This window comes from Ciconia boyciana, chromosome 7 (genome assembly GCF_034638445.1).
Source record: "Ciconia boyciana chromosome 7, ASM3463844v1, whole genome shotgun sequence".
In the NCBI taxonomy this organism is placed as follows: Eukaryota; Metazoa; Chordata; class Aves; order Ciconiiformes; family Ciconiidae; genus Ciconia; species Ciconia boyciana.
The window spans coordinates 11,813,677-11,839,170 of record NC_132940.1 but is presented as its reverse complement, the minus strand read 5'-3'; the positions used below and the strand labels follow the sequence as shown (position 1 = coordinate 11,839,170).

The 25,494-nt window shown below is 41.3% G+C and overlaps 1 protein-coding gene across 1 annotated transcript in view; it reads right to left on the bottom strand.

Annotated features, from left to right (window-relative positions):
• EIF2B3 (eukaryotic translation initiation factor 2B subunit gamma) overlaps positions 1-25,494 on the bottom strand; it is a 103,382-nt gene that overhangs the window by 34,346 nt on the left and 43,542 nt on the right. Inside the window, exon 6 of the mRNA XM_072866903.1 lies at positions 16,498-16,587. Within this exon, the coding sequence (XP_072723004.1) occupies positions 16,498-16,587 (90 nt within the window). The remainder of the gene's footprint in view (positions 1-16,497; positions 16,588-25,494) is intronic.

The following is a 25,494-nucleotide window of genomic DNA, read 5'->3' as shown; positions in this document are numbered from 1 at the left end:
TACACAGTAAGGCATTCAGTGACAAAAATTTGGGAATTTTTTGTGACAGATCTTGCAAATGTGGATATACGAAGTGATAGCATGAGAATATTATCTAACTGTCAACAGCGGGGGAAACCAAACATCTGGCTGGGACTAGGAAAGGAATTTAAATCAAAGGAGGGATAGGACTGAAGACCCTTCATCAAGAGAGAAAAAAATTAGCAGGAGTTTGGAAGAACCAACTAGCCTGTAACCTAGATTCAGGAGAAAACAAACCAAAAAGGTTTCTGGTCTAGTGTGTTAAAAATTCTTACAATCAAATCCTGAACCACACGTGCCTATATTAAGAAGAAATAAGTGTAAGACTGTATATGCTGAAGAAAGCAGTCTTTTTTTATTCTCTTCAGGTTTTAAAACTTGGCATCACCCTGGTTTCTAAGCTTGTTATTTTCTTTAGCACCAAGAAGTAAGAATGAAATACCCACTGAGATCAACATAAGGAAAAATCTACTATGACCAGGAGAAAGAAAGTGGGAAGGGGGGCAGAAGGAGAGGAGGGGACACAAAATTTTGGCAGAAATCCAGTTCTAAGCCAAATTGGAGTAACCATGCTCTGACACCTCATAGGAAAATCCAGATGGTAGAGAGGATAAAAATGAACCTGCTTTTGAGAAACATTTGCCAAAATAAACACGCTTTCATAAATTCCAGCTCAAGTGATGAGCCTTTTTTGTGATCTTTCATTCCCCAAAATTTGATTTTTGAAGTGATATCTGTCTGTTTTCACCTCAACAGAAAGTAGCAGGTTTTCAATTAAACAGCCAAAGATTGAGAGTGCCATTGAATTGCTGCTTTAAGGAAAGGGGGGACTAATCCCTGGAGCACCTTATGTGGCTTCAGTCCCGTGAGAACAATGGGAGATGGCAGCAATTTTGAAAGGGGTCGATTCTGATCACATTTTAAGCATATAAAAATTAGAATTATATCTGTGATGGAATCCTCCCTTCACACAGCAGGTCACAACAAAGGGGGATGTTGGCAAGAGATAGTGCATACGTGGGGGAGATGAAGACAACAGGGCAGTTGAAATTCATGGTGCATGTGCAAGAAACAGCTGGGAATTCAAGAGAAGATAAAATTTTTAAAACCAAAGGAACCCCCTGGAAAAGTCTATATTAAATGTACCTAATAGCTCAGAGCACACATCAGTCATTTGCAGTCAGCTCTGCAGACTGTAGACACAGACCTAGGCATTACAAAACCTAGGATATTCAAGGTTAATTTTATTTAAAACCTAAAACGTTAAGGTACAAAAATGGATACTTCGTCAAACAACGGTAACTTTACCAAGTACTATCACCATCAGAGAGAAATCAGTACCATGCCTTTAGAATCCCTTTATCCTCAGACCCTGTGCATTATGACGTCTTCCCAGTGTTCCTGGAATTTTTGCATGACAGCAAGGGCACAGATGAAGTTCGTGCTAAATTAAAAAATTTCACTTGTGAAGAACTTTAGGTGAAAATACTGTAGATCTTTAAGTTTCATATTTAAACACAGCTACGCAGAAGTTTTCAGTGAGTTTTAACCACAAATGAAATTAGAACAGTCTGTGATATGGCAGAATTAAGTTTGTATCTATGTATATTATATTATATTATATTGTATTACGTTATGTTACATTACATACATTACAGCCCACAGAGGGCCAACTTTTACTTGTTGCTGAAATGCAGCTGCCTCTGGGATGAAGGGAAGCTTATTGAAACTTTAGTCAGAAATGAAGAACAATGAAGCCAATTAAAACACAAGAAAAGTTTTGGGGAAAAAAAACAAATGTTGACCACCTAAACTTAAAAAAAAAAAAGTATTTCACAATTATGCTTCAATGGGCTGTGATTTCTGCTCTTAGACATACGTATTGCTGGAGGCTCTGTCTTTCATATGACATAGAAAATAATGGGTCTGACCAATGCTGGTAAAGAAAAAATGTCACCAAATATTTTATAATAATAGAAGCATCTATTTAAGTCTAAGTTTAGGTGACCTTGCAAAAGTCCAGGAGGTACTGTTTGGCTTGACCCACAGCAGGAATGGGAGCATCCACAGCTTTTATTTCCTGCAGCTAGTTCTCACTAGCTTCAGACACCCTGAACACAACTGTCAGTTCCATTTACCGGCTGTCATTCATTTTCATTTTCTATGTTTAATGTTAAACACCATAAAGCAGTATTAATGAGTATTAGCATTTTAATATCCTCCCTGTTTTATTAATCTGTGATGAAGCATGAAATCTACCACTGCTGTCAGCACCCACCTGTGAAATCTGCTGTTACTCTCCATGGGCTAGTTGCAGGGGGTCTCTCTTGCTATCATTATTAGCACAATCAGCTACATCTACAGGTGCAGATAGTATTTGTGACTCCCCACTACAAACAAGCAGATTATTAGCCCTTTTATACCTACTTTTGCCTTTTTTTTTTTTTTTTTTAAACAGGCTAATGTTACTTCTTGTATGACTATGCAAGCACACAGTGGGATTGGGTTCTGATCTTAGCTCCATGGCCTTCAACAGAGATTCTTCAGATCACATCAAAAGGAGAACACAAGGCTGTATTTCAGACTGGTGCTTATAATTAATGTTAGAAATGTATACATAAATACAACTAAACAAATCCTAAGGCACTTATAGTTTTGGCCAAAAAGAAGTTGCATGTTTATGCAGAACAATAAAGATGTAAGAAAAAGGGAAGGAGAAAGAAAAAAAAAAAAAGGGTGTGTTGGAAGAAAGAGAAAAGTTAATTCTGAACCCTGTAGGTACATAGTTCATGGTTCTCATCGCTTAAAGGATAAAGCCAAATAACATTTAAAAATTCCATGTAAGCTGGGAGCTCTCTTGTTGAATCTCAACATTATTTTCTCCTGATCCTTTGATGGAGATTAAAAATTTCCATGTGAATACAAAGAAAGAAACAACAGTTACTCTGAGATTTTTTTCCTGAGCATTTAATGCTCCAAACTAGAGCAGCCAGCCACCATTCCCATCTCCTCCCCCCTCCTTAAAGAAAAAAAAGTCAACTCACTTTGAAGAAAAGACAAAACAGGGTCAGGGCAAGGGGGATTAGGGAAATGATATTTATATCATGGACCAAATTAAAATGTCAATGCAAGAGGCAGGCAAACAGCCCTTGCCACATATATACACCAGGCATGTTTCCTCAAGGAAACAGGAAAGAGATTTGAAAAGAGTAAATGCAGTCCTGAGTTAATACCACCTGCCTCATACTCAACACCACTTAAAAGACAGTGTTTGGGTCCATTTCCCACAATGCGGTTTTAACAAGCACAATGGAAAAAGCAATTACAGGCCTTTTCCCCTTCTTCTCACTGATTCACTGCTAAAAATGCTGGAATTTCTGAGACATGTTAAGAATGTGGAGGAAGCAGACAAGGACTATGTACAAAAGGAAAAAATATCAAATGATAAATTTATAGGCTGTGCCACATCCCTGCAGAAGGTTAATTCTGCTCTCATATCTTGCAGTAATCTTTTTGTCTTTGTTTGGTGTACCCAAGACCAATTATAATAAAGGAAAACTCCAAAGTAACCAGGCAGGCCAATAAACTACCAGGCAATTACTTGTGCCTAATTCAATAACCTGCAACACCAATCACAGCATCAAACAGATGTTATTCTCTTGCTACGTTCTATTTGTCCTGTTCTATTCTCAAAATTTCTATCACAAAAAGAGTAAATATATTTCTCATCCCCCCCAATTTCATATTAATTACTTATTTCTCAGTGTCTCTTATTATTTTTGGAGCTAAAAGCCTATGGAGAAGGCAAGGAAACTTTGAGAAATGTTCTACTAAAAGGTAATTCCACATGACTGCATTTGTGCTTCATTTGTCTTTCCATACTGTTTTCTAACCAAAACCTTCAAGTCTGACAGCAACCTACTCCCAACGTTCATAAGAGCGTGCGTGATAATATTTCAAAAGCCACTGCAGAGCAAGCCGGTACAACTGCACAGCTTTGCTTTGCAGACTCAAGTTTATGAATGACTTCCCAAAACTGCAGAATCACCACCAAAGTCCCTACGTTCTGGATGATGGAGGGAAAGCAGAAGACGACACGCAAGTGACAGTCATAGACGCCATAATGCAGGGAGGATCCAGATCAAAGTATGGAAGGGATGGCATGGATGCAAACCACATAAAAAGCTGTTCTCAAGTTCCACCAAGTCTGGATGCACTTAAAGGAGCAGGGATCTAACTTCCACTTCTGCCAAAAAACCCTTTGGGAAACAAGGCAGCTTTCTGAAAAATTGACCACAGAAATTAAAACTCCTCAATTACATACTCAAATCCTTTGAAAGCGTGCGCACGCTCAGCTAGGGTCATCTAAGTAACCTTAACTCTGCCCACTTGCCAAACAGCCAGGAACGCCCCGCAGCTCCTGACTAATACAGCTTTTGCATGGGAATGCCAGCAAGTTTAGACGTTTTTAGAACTTCTCTCTGACCAAAAGTCTCCGAGGCCGTCGGAGGCCACCCAGGGTGTTTGGCAGGTTGTACATGCTGCTGAGGAATGGATCTCATTCATTCCCAGACAGCATCCCATTCTTCTAAAACAAGCGCACCTGCACCAAATGTGATTCCTTGCCAGAACTCATCTTTCCCCATTCTCTCCCACCTCCGCCTTTGCAGCCATCTGTGTCTGAGTTACCAACTTTTTTCTAAATGCTTTTGAAATTAGGCTCTTCTTCTGAAAAGTGCATTGAACAGAGGCATTCTGATAATTTGCCTAAACAAACACATGCATATGATGCATTTGATAAAGTTGATGTGTATCCATAAAACTGATGAACTATGTAAACTTTAGGTGCACAAGTATATATTTAGATAGATCAACTCTTCAGACTTGTCTGTATAAAAGGTGTCAAAAAATGTAGACGTGGCTGTAGCTTCATGTGGGTAAGCTCTTTCACCCTGCTCCACTGAGGCTGCACTAAAGGCACTGTAGATGTCCACATCACTGCTCTGTTTCTCTATGCAGATATCATGCTTGGTGGTCTGCAATCAAATGGACCCATTCTCAGTTTGACTTAACAACATGCCCATTCTTTCAGCAGTCTGGGAGATAAACTGGAAGCTCTGTTGGGTAATTCAGTCCTGCTTCCACCTGTACAAATCCCCATTTCTACATCCTTCTCCCCAGCAATCATTCTACCTTAATTAATTCCTATCCTCACTATTGATTACTAATCCTTGCTCCACTCCTCCCTGTAGGACAACTCTTCTGTTCTCTTTACTGTGGCATTTTCAACACGTTCTACTGTCCTGTGATAAGACTAAACTTTTTTTGTGACTTTACCCTTTCTTGAAGAACTTTAAGATGAAGCTTTTTGGCCAATGAATCCCATCTCTCTTCACAAGCCTACTTTTATTCATAATGTTCTTTCCAGGTGGTATTCATTCAGAAAGGTTTGGTGTAAAATGCTGTGTGCGCTACAGTTCATCTCTGCATCTTTGATTTAGGGAAATGTCACTCCTCCTCCACATTCACATCTTTGACTTCTTCAAAACTGGTAACTTAACTAGATAGCCCTCAGCATTTCTCATAGACTGTCCTGTGGCTGTTTAAAATGTTATGCTCCCTTCTTTTATTTTTTCACTTTATTTTGAGTGAAGCAATTTGTAGTTGCTCCACTTTGATTCAAGACTGTGTTCTAAGATGGGCCCTTACCTCACACTCTAGCTACTTAAAAAGTTGTTATCTATTGATGATTCACTGACTTAATGAAGATACCTCTCAGCTGCTCTATTCAGGCATGTATGCCCTATCATCATTAGTGGCATTTATTCTCCCTTCTATATGCAGGAAGTTAAAAGTTTCCCATCACCATAATTCAACGCAATAATAAAGTCGGCAACAGTACTACAGACATCTTTATTATTGTTCATGGTTCATTTGACTGGCTAAGGCACAACGAAATTTGACATTGAACTAACACCTAGAGTACAAAAACTATGAAAAGTGGAATAGTAGGGAAACAATCACTATTTTCTCTCTTTCCCAAAAATTCAACTCATGAGTAAAAGGGGACTCTCAGCATTTCCAAAGGATCAGTCAGTGACTGAAACGGTATGGAAGAGAAGAGATTTAGAAGCAAACCAGAGAGGAGAAGAAAGGAAAACATTTTCTTGAAAATTCTTGAAAGTTTCACAATCTTGGGGAGAAATTCAGATCATCCGAACAGAACAGAAAATATAGGAGAATCATGTTTTCTACTACAAGAGAAATATGCCATGATATCACATATAAGGATTGTATCCTCACAGGGAAATGTCCAGCAAGGTAAGATAATAATTTCACCCCAAGTATTATCTTACATGCGAGTAGTGCTGTGTGGAAGAAAATGTACTGCACTGATGAAAGAATGCTTAGGATGATACTTGTCCAAGTGGCAATGATTTAAGGAAAAAAAAGAAAAAAGCACACATAGATGGATAAAAGAATCATCATTCTTCCGTGGTTCAAAATCTACATCTCATATGAAGACAAAAGTCAATTTGACTGAAGGCTACCCAAGGAAACTGCAACTGCGTGAAACAGCGGAAAAAACAGTTAACAATTTTTAATGTTTATTATCAGATCAGAGCAAGCCCAGCTGAGGCCACCAAGAGGGCCAGGAGCACATGACGCAGGAGGAGAAGCTGGGGGAGCTGGGTTTGTTCTGCCTGGAGAAGAGAAGGCTGCAGGGGGATCTGATTACAGTTTTCCACTACCAAAAGTGAAGCGATACAGAAGACAGCCAGACTTTTCCAAGAGGTGCACAGTAAAAGGGCAAGAGGCAACGGACACAAGCTGCAACAAGGGAAATTCCAGTTGGGACATAAAGAAAACAACTTTTCAGTGAGTGGTACGGTCCTGGGACAAGGCCCAGTCTCCATCCTTGGAGATTTTCAAAACTCAACTGCAAAAAAACCCCCTGAGCAACACAAAAGTTAGCCCTACTTTGAGCAGGAGGTTGGACTAGAGACTGCTAGAGGTCCCTCCCCAACCTAAATTTTTCTATGATTCTATAATATTTGCATTGACATTTGAATGACCTTTTTCATGTCCTCCCTACAATCACTTTTCATAGGGAATCCAAAGGGTCATTATCTGATGCTGTAAATCACAGTTATACGACTAAATTAACTAATTTTAACATTTACTTTACAAAAATTTGCATTACGAGCCGCTTGCATGCAGAGAACACTGTGCTGTGACCAAGCATGCTTCAAGTATCTCAGGCATATGGCCACTATGGTATATCATGGTCTTATAAAGAAAGATTTGCAGTTATTCATGAAGTTAATCAGCTCCAATTCAGCACATCCAGAGATATGTCTGCTCCCAGGTAGTCTGCTAACAGGAAAGGGAATTTTATTTACTACAGAATTGATTTACTAAAAATCATAATTTGTTTAAATCTAGTTTGGATCATTAGGGTTTTTTCTCCTGAGGTTTTCAGGAGTGAGCTTGATTGGTACCATGGAAAGATGATAACGGTAATGATACTCTGGAGGAGGAGGACATCAACAAATTTCAAGTCTTGGCATTTCTAGTAAGGAGCAGAGAAAGCTCCAACAGCTGGATATGTTTGACAAGGAAAGGAAATGGGAAAGATAAATTGCCATTTCACATTCTAATAGATTAAATGCACTAAGGAGGAGCTTGGGTTGGTTGGTTCCCCCCTCTTTTTCTTTTCCTTGTTTGGAAAGCTACAATCTATTTGCCCTGTCTTCACACAGTATACTTCCTGTAGGAGCTATTTGTTTATTTACCCATTTTAATCACAAGGAAAGTATTCATTATAAAAATCTCTCTTTACAGCAAAGGAGAAACCTTCCAGCCACACGGCTGACACATGTTAACTCGCAGGTATTCACAGAGCAGGTTCTGTTTTAAGCCATCTTTCAGACAGCCACACAAAGACCACCAAAGCTGGGTGTTCAGCTCTGCCAGACCTCCCCCAGCCAGCAGCCCTTGCCAGGAAACACAGGTGACAGCCTGAATGATAAAAAGGCATTTAGAGGGGAAAAAGAAAAAATGCACTGGTTTAGTCTGGGCAGCACCTTAATATAAACCTGCAGGGGCCTTTGTGTACAGCATAGCACACAGCCATCCAAGCAAGAGCTTCGGAGCCAGTCACTCGCACCTCCAGTTTTCAAAGATCTCATACTGCCCCTGCCTTTTATAGGGGAGGAGAAGGGTGGCTCCACTGCAGCTCTTCTCACAGCCACAGATCTCAGAATACAGAGCACTGAGACAGCAAACTTTCCTCTCCCCTCCTAGTGCTGGCCCAGCGGAGGCTTTCTGGACAGAGCAGAGGGGAGCCGAGAAGAGAAGCTTGCTCTGGGATTGCAGCTGAAGCAGTTTGGAAAGGCAGAGCGCTATGACCTCACACAATTTGCTCTTATTTATTTCAGCAGTTCAAAAAAAAACCCAAACCCCAGTGTTTAACTTTGCAAACAAATCATACTGACTTTGGCTATAAAGCTTGCTGCAAATTTGCTCAGTTCAGAGAAGAGTTTCTCTACTGGCAAATTCTGGCAGGCAGCTCTCCAGCCAGCACTGGAAGAACTGCAGAAGAGCTGATTTGTTTCCTTAGCTCCGGCTCAGCCTCTTGTAGTGCGCACCCTGAGAGGAGGGCTCCCCAGGGAAAGTGGATTTCCCTGGGGGCAAGCAAGACGTTAGCACGAAGTGTTCCCAGGACAAGGCACTGCGAATGCTTACTCAGACCTTTCGAAGTGACCACAATGCTGCTGTTTATCATTCTTGCCTTTCCAGTACCATGCATCATTCCTTCTGGCCACAAACAGAGCTGCCCAGCTCCCAGGTGACTTTTTGTACACCCAACAATTTAGAAGTACTAGATTCAGGACAAAATGGTGATTTGCAAAACACATTACTAAACACAATTAAAATTTTACCATGCTTTTAGGAGGAAGAGGGGGAGGAAAAAGGGGGAAGGACACCACAGTAAAATGTTCTAACATATAAGAGGAAGACATGTGCTATCAACTTTGTTTCAGATATACAGACATAGTGTTTTGAAATGAAGTCCAAAGATCTCCTTATGTTAGAAAATGCAATTGCCACTCTGGTGCGTAACAGAGAAGCCATAACATCTGAGCGAACACATAGTGGCATCTGCCTTCAGAAAAACTGAGATGACTGGCTTTCAGAGGCAGTGCAATTGGGGTGCGTATAGATAAATTGCCCAGCATTTCCTATTGTAAGTTTCTGTCTTCACCTGTTTGTAAACTTTGCCAAAGTTTAACTGTTTCAGCTGAAATTACCCATGCCAGGTGTTTGCCTCAAGCTGATTTTTTTTGGATAGCTTCATCAAAAATGTCTCAGCTATTTCCAAGAACAAAATTATGGAAAAGTACTTTGTTTTGTCCATGTTAAAAATATTTCAACTGCTTTGCTGAAAAGCTCTTGCACTTCCATGCTTGCAATTTGGCACAAGGTTGTCTTTTCATCAGGGCATTACATTTGTAAACATAAAAAGTGCCCATACTACATCAAGCTAAGTCTGAAAAAACACTGTTGCACATGCTTGGAAGAGACCTGTTTTGCAGCTAAATTTTTTGAGTCCTTTGTCCTTCTATGTTGGGCATGCTCCATTCTCTCTCTCTCAGCAAGGTAACTGGACTGCTCATGCACTACTCCAGAGAGTAACAGAGTATGCTCCAGGCCAAGATTACAAAGGCTGAGCTGGATATTCTTTGAAGTTTAGAGCACCCCTTCTTCTGGTGGCTGACCTGAAAGGTGATAAATCTATGTTGATAACAGCTACTCCATTAGCAAGAGTCACAGTAGCCTCACTGATTAATTCTAAAAGTGTCACATCTAAATATATATACACACACTTAAAAGAACATCAGGGTAACAGTTTGGGCACTCAAATTAAGAAAAGCTAGAACTATGTTGCTTATACAACCTTAATAATTAAGACCTTGTGTGTACACATTATGACACAATCCTTAAAAACACACTCACCTACTTTTACTCTCTCCCCAATCTCAATCTCTTCTTCACCCAATGTAAAGATGGACTATGCCCTGGGGATGAATCAAGGTTGTGTAATGAGGCAGAAGAATGCCTGCCTCATTTGTTAGAACATGTGTGTTAAATGTACAAGGCAGAGGGCTGCAAGAAGAGAAAAGAACTGCTAATATTTAAGGCAAATGAATGATGCCTGAAGAACTGATTTTTTTTTAAATTCCCTTCTGTCAGAGGAGTTTACAGATGCTGCTGAATGCAGAACGTAAATCTAATTTCTGCAGGTTGCCACTGACTGTGTGCTTTTGATTTGATCAGTGTCACCCTGTGACAGCTATCGTCAATGGAAAAGATTCTTTCAACATTAAGAGCTCTCTGTATAACATTAAGAACTGAAAAATGGCATACTTAAGACAAAGATGCTACAAACTTCAGCTCTTGTGTGCCTTAGTTTCCCCCTTTCAGAATGGGGAAAGACTGCTACTTCACTAATCGGGTTCTGGAAAGACAGTTAATGAAGTGTGTGCAGAGCATTATAGTATCAGTGATGAGCACCAAGAATCCAAAAGGAAACTATTTACCTTATCTTCAGAACAGGGTTTAAACAGTGAGCAGCAAGTAAGGCTGGTGGCCTTCACCTGAACTACAGAAGTCACATACAATATTGAACAGTATCTCCTTCAGTGAGCATCTCAGGCAACAAATGAAGCAATGGTCACAGAGAGAAAAAAAATAAATGTACAAAGTCATGTAACTGGAGACTGTACCATAATACGTGGCACATACAGAAGCCAAAGGTTGCACAGGGAGCCTCAGCTGTGGCACCTCCTAACTGCCAAGTGCTTAACTTTGCAAGTTAGTATTTTTAAATGTAGCTTTTTATGTGCCCAACTTGTAACTAAGGTTTGAGTAGCATATTCATGACAAGCTCTGCACTGATGAAATTTGACAAAAGTCATTTTTGGGAGGTAACTTAATACATAGGACCACATACTGCTTTGTTTTAGGCAACCTTGATCTGGCTTCGGATTTTCTGGTCTACCTCAATGAGAGGTGAAAATGGCAGCCTCCACATGTCTACAGGTTTCAGCTACACATATAACAAATGTTGTCATCTGTGCCATTCATGCATACATATATTATAAATGCATATTTGTGCTGACCAAAAGGATATTCCACACCATGTGATGTCATGGTCAGCATATAAAGCTGGGGGAAGAAGGAGGAAAGGGGGGATGTTCGGAGTTACAGTGTTGGGAGGACCCCAAGTAATCGTTATGTGTGATGGAGCCCTGCTTTCCTGGAGATGGCTGAACACCTGCCTGGTGATGGGAAGTAATGAATGAATTCCTTGTTTTGCTTGGCTTGCATATGCGGCTTTTGCTTTACCTATTAAACTGTCTTCATCTCAACCCACGAGGGTTTTTTTTTCACTTTTACTCTTCTGATTCTCTCCCCCATCCCACCGTGGGGGCAGTGAGCGAGCGGCTGTGTGGTGCTTAGTTGCTGGCTGGGGTTAAACCACGACACTATTACATATGCTTTTAAGCATATACACAGGATATATAGACACACACACATCTTCAACACTTAAATTTCCAAAGCAAGTTTGAATTTTCCACATTAAAACTTTACAGGGGAAGGGGTTGCTTTATATCTATCTCCCTCCTCGCCCTCCCCCAAATCAGGTATCTTATTGCATCAGGCTAGAGCTTTAGAAATATTCTGGAAAAACAGAACACAAACTACCATGCAATTTCACTTTGATCACATTTCTTCTGCTAGCAGGTTTGCTGGGATTGTTAGCAAGCAAGCCGTCAGCACACAGTAAAGAAATATCAGTGCATGCCTGTGCAGTGCGCCAGGCTCACAGAGCACAGGCCTAGATCCTGCCCTCTACTACAGATGAAGTTCACAGGGGAAAGGGAATAAGAACTCTCTTCTTCCATCTGCCCTGAATGCAGCAGCAAGGCAGGATTCCAACCTAGCACTCAGGAGAGTGCCAAAAAAGGGACTGGCTACTGTGCTGGCTGCCACCCCAGGGGTGTGAGGCCCGCCAGCTGTGGGGTGGAGCCGTGCCCCCAGCCAGCTACAGCCTCTGCTTCTGTCTAGCCTGCTGGCTCAGTTCATGTAATGATCGTTTTAAGAAAAGCAATATTGTGCAGTTCATCATGCGGTGCAGGTGTTCACCTTCAACTATCCCTGCCCTGTGCTGGCAGAGCAGCTCTTGCAAGACACACGGCCAGCACTTGTCCGTCTTCCCCACGCCGCAAAGTGCAGCGCCTATAAGATCCTCAGGCTAGCTTTATTCTGAAAAAGGAAATGTTTAGGAAAGAAAAGCTCTCACCTGAATACAGGGAGATCAGATTTTTAACTGACCTGCCTCCCGTGCAAAGATGTGATACTATTTGGCAGACTTGGTACATCCACCAAACCAAAGACCAATCTCAGCAACTCTAACTTCATTGATGCAGAAAAGAACCTGGGGAAGACCCAAAGGTCTCTGCAGCAAAAATCCCCAGAGACAGTTATAATCAGCAGAAAATTCAGCCCAAACAAGCTGCACCTTGTTCACATCAAGGTCACAGTCCCTGTTCAGACATTATAAATCCGGTTGGTAGCAGGGTATGGTCTGTGACCTCTTGCAAATCTAGTGGGAACAGACCGAGAAGTTGTCAGTGCTGGGTATCCACTGTGGATGCAGGGATGAAGATGTCCATCCCAGGGCAGAGCTCTGAATGCTCCTGCTGGCAACCCTGGGGCAGAGGCTGCCAGTGCACTGGAGCTGATTAAGGAGCACTCAGATAATCAACCTGCCCCAGTGATGCAGGAGTGTGGAGAGAAGGGAAGGTGTAAATTCCAGCCGCAGAGAATAACAGACTGCTGGGGTAAGAATTTCTTCAGCTGTTCCCCAAGTCACTGTGGAACCACAAGCATTTGACCTGGGTAAATTTGGACAGGGTAGGACTGTCATACCCTTGAAGACTCAATTTCACTAAGATGCAGTGTCGAACTAGTGGATGAGAGATAGATGGGGATGGGGATTTTAACTGCCAAAATGCATTTTTTCCTCTTAGGAGAGGAAAAAGAAAGCAGTTTAATTCCCCCAAAAATAAATTCCCCAGGTTTAAACAACATTAGGGGCGTGATATTTTTTATTTTTGTCTGGACATACATATTTGACAGGATTCTAATAAACAGACAATTTCCTCTGACTCTTATTTAAAGGCACTAGTGATCTCTGCTTTTTAAAACTCAAGAATTTGTTTGGTTTGCTGTAGTGCAATAAAACTTCAGGCAGGAGAATCTACTATTCAGTCCTTTTAAAATAGTTCATAAAAATGTATTAAAGGACTACGAACTGAGTTACAGACTACCAAACAGTATTTTGACCTCTCCTAACACCCCCTGTAGTAGAATCTCACTGCTGCCAAACACACACTTATTATTCTCCAAACAATCCCACCCAGAAGAGGAAACAAGTGCATAGAAAAATTAAGAGACCTGCCTAGTACCACAAAGCAAGACAGTGGCCGAGCTGATGATAAAACCTTGGTATCACAACTCCATTCTGGATCTGAACAATAAATTCAGCCTTTTTCCAGAGGTGTCATGTAACAAAGTTGTCCTAAATCCTAAAGCAAGATTCATATACTTGGACCAAACAAAGGTTTAGCCATTTCACATTCTCTTTTCCCTGTTTTCATATTAGTTGCTAGTGACTTTGGACTTTACATACAATGCATATATTAATCCGATCAAAGTGGAGGAATGCAATTTATCCTTACAGGTGCAGCTATATACAAACTACATTCACTTGGGGAGAGCTACTTCTTGCCAGATCTTTGCAGCTAAGCTGGGACTACACTGGGCTCTTATCCCATTTGAAGCAACAGATCACACATACATAACAACATTAGTTTTCATGTAATTCTTTGACCTGGAAATAATAATAATTTTCCTCTGCAAAAGAGTGAGCTATAGCCAGCTGTAGGATCTGAATTTTTTGCTGCTGGGCAACATCTTTTCTGCTTTTGTATGTCAAAATAAAATCTGAAAAAAAATGTAAATGCTTCACTGAGCTACAAACAATGAAAAAAGGTGTTCTGCCTGCCATCAAACCCCGCTGTTAAAATATTAACACAATGTAAATATTGTAATATTGAGGAAGTACACTGTGTCAGTACTTCCTGGCACTGTACAAGAGCTTCACTGTTCACTTCAGTCCCTGCTGTTAGTTTTAAACACGCACAGCTTAAACAAGGCATCTGAGCTTCTCCAGTCCTGGTGTGGAATTGCAGAGAGGCAAAATCTTACTGTAGGTTCTCTCTAGACTAAAAAACAAAGTATTAAAAAGAATCCTTAAACCCAAACAATTATGTATATGTCAGTACTTTTGAGGCAAAAATATTCCACAGGGTCTATCAAAAGTCCTGGCACATTGCTGCCAAACATGGAAAGATCTTCAGGTATGCACTGTCCTCCCCTTCCTCAGAGAAGAAAAACAAGCTGCAAATGCCCACCAATGCCAGGAGCCTGAAAGCTCAAGTTATTCCTCATGGCAAAAGTCCCATTACCCAGATTTGCCAGTTAAGCACATTACTTGCAGTTGACTCTCTCTGTCAATTGACTGAATAATCAGCATGTGTGTAAAAGAGAATGAAGCAGCTACCTGCCATTAGTAAGCCAGATGTTGCTATCAGGTCTTAAGGAATGTTGTCTAGCTGCTGTAATTATGTATTTGTCATGGAATTGTCACGGAAAAGCAGCAGAGCTTCATAAAATAGTGAAGACAGGGAATGACCTCTCTATAGAAAACAAAAAAACAACTGGTCATACTTGCAAAAAGTCAGTAGACGTGTTCTAGGGGGACCTGGGAGCAACTGGAGGAGTTCAGAGCAGGATTTCACTCTGCTGGCTTTGGTTAATACAAGGTAAAATCCTGCTACTGACATTGCCAAAGATCTCACCAGTTTCAATGGAAATAGCATAAAGCCTTGAAATCTGAAGTTACCGCTATTTACGCTTAGAGGTCTCATTGTGTCGCGCACTGTGGCATGTCTGACAAAGACCATCCTTGTCCCACAGACCTAATGATCTAAATTCAAAACAGCATGAAATACCAGGGAAAAAGAACTGAATGTGTGAAATGTGTAATATTCTGGAAATGTCTATTCCCAGCAAAACTAGATGGCTAAGATTTAAAGAAATGAGTCCTACATGTTGTATTATGACAAAAGAAAGGTGTAAACACTGCTTCATGCTACCACAGGAAACACAAGAAGTCTAAACTGTCACCGACTTTCTAAAATACACTGAATAAATGGCTTATTCCAGATTTAAAGCATCTGCTGCTCCTGAAGCTTTCTCAGCTTTCAGACATGTTCCCATATACAAATGGGAACTAACATGACTTGTACAATGCCCCCCTGTGCCAGCCAAAGTAGCGGATAAGCTTTATTCTTATGCATGGTAAGAAATTGCCCTGGGGATTAACACAGATTTTCCACTTAATTTTAACTCACTCACAGAACCTTATTCTGGAAGAGCTCCTTCAATCACGTATCCAACTGTATCACCAGATTTGTATACAGTCAAGACTACCGCAAATCCCCCCACCCCCAATGTTTTTTCACATGTCAGTTTATGTGCTAAGGAAAAGCACTATGACCACAACACTTAGTCAGTCCCTTTATCTTTCATCTTACTTAAAAGGGGAAGAAAAACTCTCTGAGAACTCAGTGAGCGTTCAATATATGTAATGGGCATGAGAGCACTATAAAAAGTTTAGGAACGGGACATCATTCCAAAACTGAACTACTTACTGTGAGGGGGATTGTTCATTTATTTGTTTTTTTAAAGATAAACAGGGAGGTTTTTTTGGTCTGTTTCATGAAGTATTATAACTAAGATCCTTCTCCACTTCCATAAATGGATGTTTTTCTTACTCTCAGTGGGTGGTCTCAGAGTTTTGACAGAGGAACATCACAAGCTAAAAACATAGGATGCTACAGAGATAGCCCACCTGCAGTGATGGTGGATGTGAAGGGGGAGAGAAAAGGTGATTGCAAAGGCCAAAACTGACTGTGGTGGGGGAAATCAAAGGTCAGAAATGTATTCACAGCCCTAACAATGGGGGAGCCCTGGTGAAATGAGCATCCAAAAAGCACAGATACATTAGGAAAACAAGGGATGCAGAAAAGAGGCAAAAATTTTAGCTTTCCACTTATGCTGTTATTAGATTTTTTTTTTTAAAGGTCTAAATAAGAAACTCGGACATAATGCTCGGCATTCTTTTTAGTGTAGTTAAAGCATTTTGAAAACTCATTTCTTTTACATTTCTATTTTATGCTAGCCCATTTAATGAAACAAATCTTCCTTTAAAAACTCTGGTATGAACCATATGTCAATGCAAACACCTGCTACTACCTTGTGTACTGCTTGGTTTCTTACCTGTTTTCTACAAGGAAGTCTACCACATATTTCTTCAGACAGTAGAGATGGGCATCCATCAGCCCTGTTCTGATGTGCATTCTGGGGTGCCTGGAAAAGAAAAAAAGGAAAATCACAGAATTTTGCATGGCCAAGAGCTGGACTTTGCAATTAAGTCAGTGGATAGTGAAAATTTGCAAAGGCAGATCTGTTCCTTTCCATCTACTGCTGGATTAACAGAGGAGAACAGTGCAAGCTGCCATTATTGGACTGTGTCTATAAACTTACACCTGCTGGCCCTGGGCTGATTTGCTGCAAAAGAAAACACCTCCTCCAAGGAGTGATTACTCCTGCTACATCTTCTTATGTAAGTGGAAATTGCACATTACTGGGCAGGAAGCCAAAGTAATGGGCCCAGAGTGCTAAAAGTTACAGTGGGTAATGTCAGGGTACAATAATTCAAAGCTCCTGGCTAAGTGCCTGCCTTAATATGCAAGGCTGTGCATGTTCTGCTAGCAAACACAACAACACTACTGTATTTTTTCCAACACTTCCTGGAGGGGAATAGGGGAAGGAGATGGGGTCTGCTCACCTTTCCTACACTACACATTACAAATGACTGACACAGCTCAATTACAAAGTGCTTGCCTATCCAGCCCAGCAACATGGGAAAGATCAGTAAAACTCCCTCTCATCCTTAGCCAAACAATGGCAAACAGGGAAGTTTTTGCTTTCAGACCAGTGGCAGGCTAATATTTCAGACACTCGGAAATCTCCAATAGCTTCGATATTTTAAGAACAAAGTTTTAAATCAGAAAGACTCATCGATTACTTCTATCACTTCTCTGTATGCATTCTCTGGTCTTAGTGGAAACTGTTTTTGGAACCTGTCTCAAAGCTGCTGGATATTTTATGCCAATATTACTTTCCCTTCCACACACCTGTAGCCTCATTTAAGAGTGTTCTGGCTGTCTGAACACTCGCCACTAGTTCTGAGGACAGAAAAGCCACGAGAATATTTAGCTTGCAAATTTAAAAAAAGACAAAACACAACAACAGTCAGGGACTATACTGGACTGTTCAAGAGATCTGCAACTGCACTCACAGTCCAGAGGCTATTACGGAGAGAAATTTCAATCCACACCTGAAATTGTCTCTGTTTTCATTCTTCCTCCTTTGATGCCTGGATTTCATAATGAAGTTTGAATGAACACATCTTACCAGTATATTCCATCCAAACTTTGCTTATTCCAGAACATGCTAAGGTCAGATGTTTGTGATCATAATCACTTTTATTATTTGGTTACCTCAGCAGAGGGATCGCTCACAACTTGGGCATGCATGTATATATGCATATATATACACACACACTATATATATATAGTAAACCAATACTAGCACACTGAATATTTAGTAACACCAAAGCTACCAAGAATATCAGGTGTTCTAGTAAGCCATTTTTCAGTGTATCTCTCAATTAATGCATTGAACTACCAAAGTGTTTAAGTCTTAAAATTTTATAATTTAGGTGGCATTTCTTAAGCATGCCATGCAATTCAAGCTAAGCATATTACTAACTATAACGAAATTCTTTAAGTCCCACTTGCAAAGGAAAGCTCCTATAATAGTAGTACGACACTTTGCAGTAAAGTATGTGGTACTAAAAAATGATATATGTGCTTTCAGTAGATTACTTCATTAACAAAACATGAGCTCACCTAGCAATGCTCCAGTACTGATGTTATCAGTGGCCCAGATGTTGCTGTGGAAGCCAGCCCAAATAGCAATGTTCCTTATGCAAAGAGGATAGGGAATCCACTAATTTTAATGAGGTCTTGCAGTTGGAAGTCTGAGCAGACTCCCTCCTGCTCTGTGTCCTGAGGATGGTTTCCACATTTTGTGTATTTATGAGAGGGATAATTTTCATATCTTCTCTGAGAAAAAGGACTCCCTTGTATTTATGTAATGAATATAATAGTTTATTGAAATGGGTGACAGACAAATGGAAAGAAATGGAGCAGAGAGGAAAGCTGAGAAAATGAACAAAACAATGGAACAAGGCAACAACATGTAAAAAAAGAGAAATGGATGCAACATGGGAAGAAGAGGGAAAAATAGGAGGAAAAACCCCAATTCTTAATCTTGAAGATGACAGACAGGACACAGTTTCTTTAGTGCCAGAATGCCAGGTTCTTCTCTCCCTATTCAAGATCCATCACAACCCCCCTTAAACACAAGGCAGGGGAATGCTGCAAGGGCTAGACATCAAGCAGAAGAGTGTAAAACAGGAACCCCTCAATAAATGCTGGTTCTGTTGCTAGTGTCTGTGTGGCTTTCACACATACAGTCTCCCCACCTGCAAACTGGAATAACACTATTTAGCTACACCGCAGGACACTGAGGATTTGCGGGCTGAAGTTTGTATCTGCATGCAAAGGTATTATACCAAGTTTTTCTGTAGCTAAGCAACTTTATAACAAAGTTATACAAAATCAGTGCAAGTGGACAGACAGTAGCACAGTGCTATCCTAGCTGCAGCTCCATCACACACAAAAAAAAACCCCACAAAAACCAGCCAGACAACAAGATGTACTGAAACACCACTCTGAGTTAGCTTTCAATGTAGAATATACTAACAATAACTGAACATCATGCTGGACAAGAGGGAGGTCCCACAATGAAAATCCTCTGAAATACAGACCACCTAAGTGATTTGCAACAGAATAGTCCCATAGATTAATATTATAATCACAGTTTCAAAGGTCAAACAGGCAAGTTTGGGCACATGCATAAACAAAGCTGTGATTTCTGTAAACCAGACTCAAGGGGACAGTAGCCACAGTAAACCAGCCTGATAAGAGCACTCTATCATAACAAGCCACTAAAGATGATGCTAATTTTCATTGACTCGTGCTTCATTGACAGTTTATCTTCAGGTAAAAGCAAAGGAGCCAAATAATCTAACAGATAACAGCAAACTCCATCACCATTTCAAATGAGCATCTGGTTACTAATATCGAAAGCCACACTCCTTTCTCATGCCTCTGATCTCTCACTCCATCAGCTAATCTTTACAACATATGAAAAATGAGCCCGTCGTGTGGAACAGCTGATACAGAGAATCGAATAACAAACAATGCATGTGCCAGAGCTGACGCACCTAGACTTATCGCTCTGAGGGAGATAATACAGAAGGCTTTTAATTATATCATCAAAGCAAGAGAGAAGGTACTAGGAGGGGCTGGCTGCAGATGGTTAAGTGTTAATGAATGCTGGGTTGGGTGGTTTATCAAAAGAAAAAGTCTGGATATATATCTGAGAGGGTCACCGTTGAGATGAAAGTTGTAACAGCCATTGTTAGAGCTCTTTAATGAGCAAGGAATGTCAAGTGTGAACCCTCTAAGAATCATACCAATTACTAAATGAACTTCGGTTCAATCTAGCAAATGTAATCAAGCACAAGTCATTAAAATACATGGTAAAACTCCCATTGGTGCTGCCACTATAGTGTCTATTATTGTCTGTGCTCCCATGCAAGGGAGGGGGCTGCTCCCAGTTGTAAGCTCTGTGTGTTATGTTAAGTGATGGCAGATTTTAGCCCTAATGATGAGGCATGGAGGGCTCCCTGGCAGAAAGTCGACAATAAGGAGGCTCTGAGAGATCTGTGGAGAAGTCAGGGAAAGATCAGCAATTAAAAGAGCAATTTCAAAGAATGCAATTTAAATGTGTAAAATTAGCTTTTATTAGCACATAATTCCACAAAATCCTGACTCGGGATGAGACCACATAAAGGTCTGCAAGAGTCCTTAGAAAGGTCTGTGCCCGTAATTCCTGACACGCCATTGTGAAATAATAAGCAGTACTAACAGGATTGATGCATGCTTCGTACATGGCATTGCTTTGAAAGTGGAGCCTGGAGCTTTTTTCTCCCTGATAACCTCTCTCAGGACTTCCTCCCTCAGGGAAATCAACCACTGATAGAGCAAACTTCCCTTGTTTAAAGGCAAAAAGACGGACAATTGTTTCAACTGTAAACTAATTAAGAGAGATTACCACCAAGAGCTGGAGGTTCAAACCAGCCCTGCACTCCCACTGACAGTGTGATAATACCAGGCTGGGGTCAAAATCATAAATCTGAAGGGAGCACACACAATGCTTAAAGCCAAAAAGCCTCTCTACTAAGCATGGGATATTGCCACATTAACCTCACCACCTCACAAATAAACTAGCTGAGAAAGAGAAATCCCATGGCCTCTTTCCCTTTAACTTCATACAGCTGTTGATGGAAAATACGAAGGTCTTTAAATAAGCTCAAGGACCTGAGGCTGTCTGTACTCTAATGCTAATCCGAGCAATGACACAATAAAAAGCCAATCATACCTGCTAATAACCTGGCTCCTGAACCAATATCTGAATTACGTCCACCATGGGCTTATGGGGTATTAGTTCATCTTCCTCCCCATCCCTCCTAAATAAATAAATAAATAAATAAATGCACGCTAAGTGCAAACTATGCATTCCACACTCACTTCTTTTCTAATTAATTGCACGTAGCTCACAGTCTGTGTAGCCAAACAGTCTATCGCATTCTCCCTATCCCGCAGGCTATGTACTGTATTCTTGCGTGAAGAAGCGTGCCATCCAGTTCAAACACACAGTGCCGACCCCTGACTGTCTGCATAGAGGTGGTGCTCTCGTGTTGATACAAAGCCAGTGTACAGATCAACACGAAGAGAAGTCTCACAGCAAAAGCTGCCAGACCACCTTTAATGTCTCAAGCATTCCTACTTTTAAAGGGGGGGGGGGGGGAAATCCCTAAATCACATTGCTCATTTACAGGACAGCTCTTGCTGTAAACTCACTAATAATAAAAGACCACTGTTACGTTGGCTATTCAAAAATCCCAGACACCTTATGACCTTAATTTTTTTTTTTTTTTTACACAGTGCTTTTGGCCAAAAAGATCCCAAAGCACTTAGCCAAATGAATGTCCCCACTGTACCCCAGGCCTCCTTTGCCCACCAGTGAAATGCTGCCACCTCCGGGCTGAACCGCAGCAGCTGTAGCGGCGCCGGCCGGGACCCCCCTCTGCCTGCGGGGCCTCCCGCACCGCTCTGCCCAGCGCCCCTCTTCCGCCCGGCTTCAGAGGAGGGGGAGCAGAGCTTAATCAGAGCATGCTGCTTCTCGGGTGGAACAACTGGTTCAGTTCTGGCTACGAGGAATACCTCGGTGATGCGAGAGAGCTGGCGTGGAGAGGAAAGGGGCACAGAAAAGCAATGACCCAAGATTTCAAGGTGGCGTAGGCTACTACGAGGTGTCTTACAAAATGTGCTGCGGGCCCCGGGTGACCCTGACCTCCGTTTCCCAGCTCAGAGGCACCCCCTCGCCGTTTCCCTTCCTCCAGTTTTGTAACAACCTTATTTACAAAGACAGGAGGGTAAGACGCACTTTGGTCCCCTGAGGACCTGGCAAGGGAGGAAAGGCCACGCTCGCAGCTTAACATCAGCTGCCCGGAGGCAGCTCTGGTGACTACCCACCGATCCTCGATCCCCATGCTGGCTGCTTCTAAAGAGACACTGCATCAGGATGGGAAGTACTTTCCAAATGAAAATGTTTTATTGATCTAATGACCTAAGTTGCTTGAAAGCCTTCCGAATAATAAATATTTTTCATTTAAAACCTTCACCACGTGCCATTTTTCTTTGTTGTGTTATATTATTAATATACCCATGAGACTATAATACAAACTATGAACCTACTTTTGACAAAAACATGCTGAAAACTTTTTGGTAAAGGAACCAACTTCCATTGAAAGCCAAAGATTAAATCATTTTCCCTAGTATAAAGAGTATAGCTTAGCAGTCAGACTCAGGATTAATATTTGTTCAAGGTCAGTAATGGTTTACAATAAACCAGCGTGACCTCCCATAGAAAAGAGTCATTATCTTGGCACCAACACCACGCTTTAACCTTAACATCTCTCTTGACTTCGACGCTGAACAGCGAGGGTGCTGATGGCTGTGCAGCCAACTCATCCCATGACCTTACGTAAAATATTTTTCTTCGCCCTCCTTCAGCTTCCCCATATGAAAATGAGAACAGGAATTCCTCACCCACCCCAAGTCCGCCGAGCACACCCTGGGGGGTGCACAGCCACCTCACTGGATGCACGTGCATCCCCCCAGGAGCACACCAGACACAGCTGCTGGGGAAAGCATTTCCCTAAACTTGATTTTAAGGGTCTTCTCTGCCACAGTGAGTGCTAACAGCTGTAGGAAATAAAGCAGGGGCTGGGCTGCCCACAACCCCCCTGCCCCTTTCTCTCTTTCCCTGTCCTCCACTGAAAATACAGAGAAAATGCAAACATTTTATACTAGACACTTTTATACTAGACTTAATCTGCTAGAATACCTCAATTGCTATGTAGAAACTGGGAAAGCAAAAGAGAGAGACCAAAATGCTAGTAAGTCCGGAGTTTGGTGTGAACAGAAGACAATACACTGCAAAGGAGGGCAGGGACTGCCAGAGACGTTATTAATAGGTTTTAGCCTTGAGCTCTGGCAGCTACTTGTTCTATACACAGAGGAAAAAGATTAATCAAGCCTTGCACGTAAAGGTTCTTCCTATGGTGTGCCAAAATATTTAAAGCAGTATATACAAAGTGTAAGCCTTATTATTATACACATCCAGTGTAATCATCTTATGCTACAGTTAAGACCAGGATGACAATGAAGTAGATTACTGTGCACTATAATCAATTCGATTCCAACACAACGGGACATGGCTTAGTCACTTGGTTCAGATCTGGTATATGAGCTTATTTTTCTTATGCTGGGCTAAACCGTGATTTAAGAGATTTAATCAAGCTTTCGGAAATGCTTTCTTTGCTAAAGAAGGAGAAAGAACTAGAAGTCTGCACCTGGCAACCCTAATAATTTCCAATTTTCAGCTCATTTTGCTTCCTGCTTCGTGGAAATTCACCTTAGTAAATAACTGTTCCCTAAAATCACCAGGACTGAAAGGATGACAACTCATAAGAGGAACAAGTTTTAAGCAAACAACTGAAACTGGGGGACTGTACAGAGGCTACTGAAGAACAGCAGCTCCTGCTGATCCCTCCTACATCAGTTCCCAAAGGGCTAAGCAGTAGACATATGATATATTTTCTTAAATCAAATAATTACAGTAAATGCATGGGAAACAGTGAAACTGAATACTAGGTCAAAGCTGTAGGTCGCTAGCAATATATAGCTTAAACACAGCAAGGCTGCCACAATTTCTTTATGTCACTGACCTAGACTCAAAGGCAAACAAAACGGTACTCGGCAGTGTGACTGGCTGATCGCAGCCGTGCTCGATAAGGCACTAAAGACCTTCTGTGCCTCTCAGGTGAGGTGGGTTTTACTAGTGGCTAGAACTTAAAATCTATGATCTGCAAAATTTTGGGATTTAAGGTAATCACATACCTTCGGACTACTAAAGCATACGGGCAAAAAGAAATCCCCCCCTCTCCTGACCTTAAATTGCAAGTAAAAGCAGAAGCAGAAAAAACAAAGTGGAAATAAGCATTATAAGCATTTCCTCTTATTTTACAGGGCACAGAACCAGGACAAATCAAGGCTGTCACACATACCTTTGGATTTCCCATTGTGAGTAGCCTTCCAGGTACCTCATGAAAACCACCTACTTCTTCACCATCAGATTTTTAAAATTAAAAATCCCTCCTTAAACCTGTTACTGTGCATAGGCCATACCCGATCACTAACTTTCCTTTGCTAGGATCTTCGCTTGACAAGCAAATGAGCTGTTACAACAGAAGGTGTGTGTTTATGAGTCTTTCTTTAGAAGATATTTGCATTCAAAACAGTTAAATTACATGGGACTGGAAAACAGCCTGATGAGTCCAATAGCAGGTCATTAGGGTTAGAAGGAAGAACAGAGGGAGAGAAGAGCAATACATGTTGTGTATTAGACAAAGCAGCATCTGGCTCCCCCCAACACTTACAGTGTAGAAAGCAAGATGACACAAACTTTGAATCCAAAGAAGGGAAAAAAATCAAGTGTTATGGTTTAAATTACCAAAATCTACCCAAATCCAGCCCATGTAGGATGTCCTCTGCAGTAAATCTGGCAATGCTCATTTCCTTCATCTACTGTAAATGTATTATACTTAGCTCCTGCTCCTCAAGGGTTTGTAGCTTCCTCTGCTGGTGCTTTGACCCATGTTTTCTTTTGATTTCCCCCTGGAACCTACTGCTTCTGCCTCACTTCTGATTCATGATAAGGTTTTACAGTCATACTTATTCACATCTTGACTCCACTGAAACCTGGACACTTTAGCATTTGGTAACGCAGTAACCACACTTCATCCTTACAAGACCGCAACAACTGTAAATGTCAAATATTTAATCAATTAGTGGAAACAGCTTTATCTCAGGCAGAAATTCAAGTGGGCACAGAACTTGGCTCTGCCGCCACTGCAGAGGGAGCCTGGCTGTGGCTGCCAGCACACAGGCCACTCCACATCTCGGCAATGCTGAATGAGTACATAGACGAAAAATACATTTTAGGGGAAACTACACTAAGGTATCAGCAGTCAGATTTGATCAATCCTGTTTTTCTGTAGGGAAGCAGAGTGGTTTCCCAACTTGGCTACACTGAAGTCATGACTCAGCCCACGTGTTCAGATGCATCCCCAGACACATGCTAGCCTGGATCTAGGGCAACATCAACCTTGAGCCACGAGACTTCAGGACATGCAGAGCTGTCAGGGCTCGGGGCAACATCAGCATTAGAGTACAGCCCAATTCTGCAGTGAAGAAATACCCCAAGTAGGGGAACCAAATATATACCCAAGTATATACCCAAATAGGGGAACCAAGTAGGGTTCTTGTACCCCAAGGGTATAGGAACATCACACAAGAAATAGACACACTTGTGTTCATTTCTAGTTTAAAAGAACCTATACTATTTAATTTATCAGCTAATATTTTGACAGTATCAAATAAGAACTTCATT